Genomic DNA, 3,790 nt, shown 5'->3' with positions numbered 1-3,790 from the left:
CAACTGTCGAAAATGTTGAAAATGTTATCAATTCTAATCATGTCAGTCATGCAAAAAGGTCAAATGTGTTACAAACGTCAAAATTTTTAAAATGGCAAAAATATCTAAAATGTTGAAAATGCCCAAAATGTCATAAACGTCAAAAATGCTGAAAATGTCAATTACATGTTTTTTCCGCTTTATTTTCATTCTTATAGTTTTGGAAATGGGACACTAACAGAATATGTGAGAATGTTTATTGTCACGCTAGGCTTTATTCAGTCTTTATCTTTTATATCGGTTTTTTCGTATATTTTTCAACAAGGCTGATACAAATTTCGATTTTTTTATGTCCAAGGTTATCAAAGTTAACCAAGGTGAGGGCGAAAACTGAACAACACTGAGACGAGAAGAAGGAATATCTTTGATAAAAGTTTGTTTACAAGTTACGACGTTCATAACTTGCACTCAAGCCTCAAGCAAATGTTGAAAAATTACACGTTATTATAATTTTTCGGTTGGGGGAACGGGGTTTTCCGACCCGCCTCACCAGGCAAGTATTGTAATTCGTGTGAACAGATTTCGTTTCCTGATTTGACGATGAATTTTAGCAACCATGAACGAGTCAGCAGCGATCTTACTACCACATTTCACGTGATGTCATCTACAACATCGGGACGCAATGTGCAAAGCTTTACGGAAGTCCCCCATTCGTCCGACCCAGTCGAGCCTCTTGCAGCCAGCGATCAACATAGCCGTCCCGATCCTGCGGTCGGAATGAGTGGTGGGATCTTCCAGGATGCCAGCTCCGGCAAGTATTCTACCGTTGACATTGATTTACTCTCTGAGGAGGCTTCATCTTCCAGTTGCGTTACTCTTCCACCATCTGCGCCATCTGCACGTGGTACGATGAAGGATGGTATATCGATTTATGACCAAAACGTTCGTGGATTACGCACTAAAATCGACGAAGTGTTCATCGGTGTGGCTGAATCCGAATTCGACATCATCGTACTGACTGAAACATGGCTAGATGAGAAAATCTACTCAGCGCAATTGTTTGGCGGGAATTTTTCAGTATTTCGTTGTGACCGGAGTTCACAAAACAGCAACAAATCATGTGGCGGCGGCGTACTTATTGCTGTGTCAGCAAGATTGAGTGCATATATCGACCCTATTCCTATCTGTAACACGCTCGAGCAGATTTGGATCAGAGTGAAGCTACCGCATCAATCACTGAGTGTTGGCGTCATTTATCTGCCTCCCAACCGCAGAGGTGACCAAATTTGCATCAGGGACCACATACGTTCAGTAGAAGCAATTACCTCCAACCTTAGTCTATGTGATCTGGTATTGTTATTTGGTGAATATAATCAATCAGGTTTAGTTTGGAGCTTTCCGATGAATTCGCCACCAACAGTTGACAGCTTGAAGTCTCGTATATCTGTTGCTTGTGCATCTCTCCTGGATGGTTTTAGTGAGCAGGGCTTCGTGCAGATCAATCATGTTACAAACAGAAATTCTCGCCTACTTGACTTAGTTTTGGTCAATGAATGTACGTTCCCGGTTTGCTGCGTTCGGGAAGCTGCTGAGCAATTGACTTCACTTGACGCTGACCACCCCGCAATCGAAATTACTGTTCAGCCCTCCGCACCCATTGAATTCGTTGAAACTCTGGACGAAAATATCCTGGATTTTGGTAGAGCTGATTTCGCGTCCCTCAGTGCAGCACTTATGCGTGTCGATTGGCGTCGCTTAGAGTTGTTCGAAAATGTTGACGATGCGGTCAATCACTTCACACATATTTTGAAACAACTGATATCAGACTCGGTACCTGTCCGCCAACCTCCTCGAAAGCCACCTTGGGGCAATGCACATTTGCGACGTTTGAAACGTCTGAGATCTTCTGCTTTACGTGCTTACAGTAGACTACGCTGCCCACTCACTAAACAGCAGTTCAGCTTGGCTAGTAATAATTACCGCTCCTACAATCGTTTCTTGTACCGACGATATACCTTGCACAAGCAAGCAAGCCTTCGTAAAAACCCGAAACTGGTCTGGTCATTTGTGACTTCTAAGAAAAAAGAGGAAGGTTTACCAGTATGCATGTTCTTAAAAGACGAAGAGGCCAGCACATCGCGCGAAAAATGCGAACTTTTTGCTGCGCATTTCAAGGATACGTTTAATTCGGTCATTGCTTCAGACGCACAGATAAACGCTGCTATCGAAAACACTCCACGTGATCTCCTTCAGTTGAATATCTTCCACGTGACCGATCATCTAGTTGAAAAAGCTATAAAAAAACTGAAATATTCGTGTTCTGCTGGACCTGACGGGATTCCCTCTTGCGTTCTCAAAAAATGCATGGCTGCGCTTATTCGACCTCTAGTTATTATACTGAATCTTTCCCTTCAGCAGAAAACATTTCCAACGATGTGGAAGAAATCGATAATGTCTCCAGTACACAAAAAAGGAGACAAACGAAATATCGAAAACTATCGCGGAATCACGTCACTTTGTGCTTGTTCGAAGGTGTTTGAAATCATCGTCCATGAAGCGTTGTTTGTTTGTAGCTCTCAATACATTTCCGTGGATCAGCACGGCTTCTTTCCCAAATGATCTGTAGCAACGAATTTGACTCAATTTGTCTCTTTTTGTTTGAGCCGTCTGGGTGACGGGGAACAAGTAGACGCTGTTTACACAGACCTGAAAGCTGCTTTCGATCGAGTCGACCACGGAATTCTACTGAGTAGGATAGAGAAACTTGGGGTTTCTGGTGATCTCGTAAAATGGATTAAATCTTTCTGGCGTCCCACAAGGAAGCAATTTAGGTCCCCTGCTTTTCACTCTGTTCATTAACGAAGTTTCCTCTTTACTGCCACCTGGGTGTCGCCTATTTTACGCAGATGATGTAAAAATATTCGCGGTAATCAAAGCCTTATCCGACTGTCTGGAACTACAACGTTTGATCAACGAATTTGAGGCATGGTGCACGAAGAATCTGTTGACACTAAGTGTTCAGAAGTGCAACGTAATAACATTTCACCGCAAGCTGAATCCAGTCTTATTCGATTACACCATACTTAATCATACATTGCAACGGGTAGCTCACATTCGTGATCTAGGTGTAAAACTTGATTGTGCGCTAACATTTCGTCCACACTTTGATGAATTGATCTCAAAGGCTAATCGTCAGCTGGGATTTGTTTTCAAGATAGCTAATGAGTTTCTGGATCCTTACTGCCTTCGATCGCTCTACTGTTCGCTAGTGCGCTCTATCCTCGAGCCTTGCTCGGTAGTCTGGTGCCCATCACAAGCAAACTGGATCGCTAGAATCGAGTCTGTCCAGAAAAAATTTCTTCGATACGCACTTCGCATGCTACCCTGGAACAACCCGTTAGACTTACCCTCGTATGAAGCGCGATGTAAGCTACTAGGACTTGAAACACTCGAGCAGCGACGAACTACTGCTCAAGCCGTTTTTGTTGCTAAAATCCTTTCCGGACAAATTGACTGCCCTGCAATACTACAACAGATGAACCTTTACGCACCCGAGAGACCACTCCGCACAAGAGACTTCCTGTACATCGAGCCAAGCAGAGTGAACTATGGGCTGTTTAATCCAATTCGATTTATGGCCGCACAATTCAATGCTGTCTACGAACTTTTCGACTTTGGGATTTCGATTGATGCCTTCAAACGACGACTCTCTTGTAGACGACAACTATTTTAAGATGTTTAGTGTAATTATGTTTGTACTTGTACTTAGATTTATTTTATCATTAAGACCATACATGTGTCAGATGACTTT

At 42.8% G+C, this 3,790-nt stretch overlaps 1 protein-coding gene across 1 annotated transcript; it reads left to right on the top strand.

The window, feature by feature from the left end:
- Positions 1-579: 579 nt before the first annotated feature.
- On the top strand, positions 580-2,598 carry LOC129717403 (uncharacterized). Its single transcript, XM_055667289.1, has one exon. The coding sequence runs from the start codon at positions 580-582 to the stop codon at positions 2,596-2,598; it is 2,019 nt and encodes a 672-aa protein (XP_055523264.1).
- The last annotated feature ends 1,192 nt before the right edge of the window (positions 2,599-3,790 follow it).

This window comes from Wyeomyia smithii, chromosome 1, assembly GCF_029784165.1.
Source record: "Wyeomyia smithii strain HCP4-BCI-WySm-NY-G18 chromosome 1, ASM2978416v1, whole genome shotgun sequence".
Lineage (NCBI taxonomy): Eukaryota > Metazoa > Arthropoda > Insecta > Diptera > Culicidae > Wyeomyia > Wyeomyia smithii.
This window is presented reverse-complemented; position numbering and strand designations above follow the sequence as displayed.

Coding starts and splice junctions, on each gene's coding strand:
- LOC129717403 (XM_055667289.1), top strand. CDS start 580: ATGAATTTTAGCAACCATGAACGAGTCAGCAGCGATCTTACTACCACA.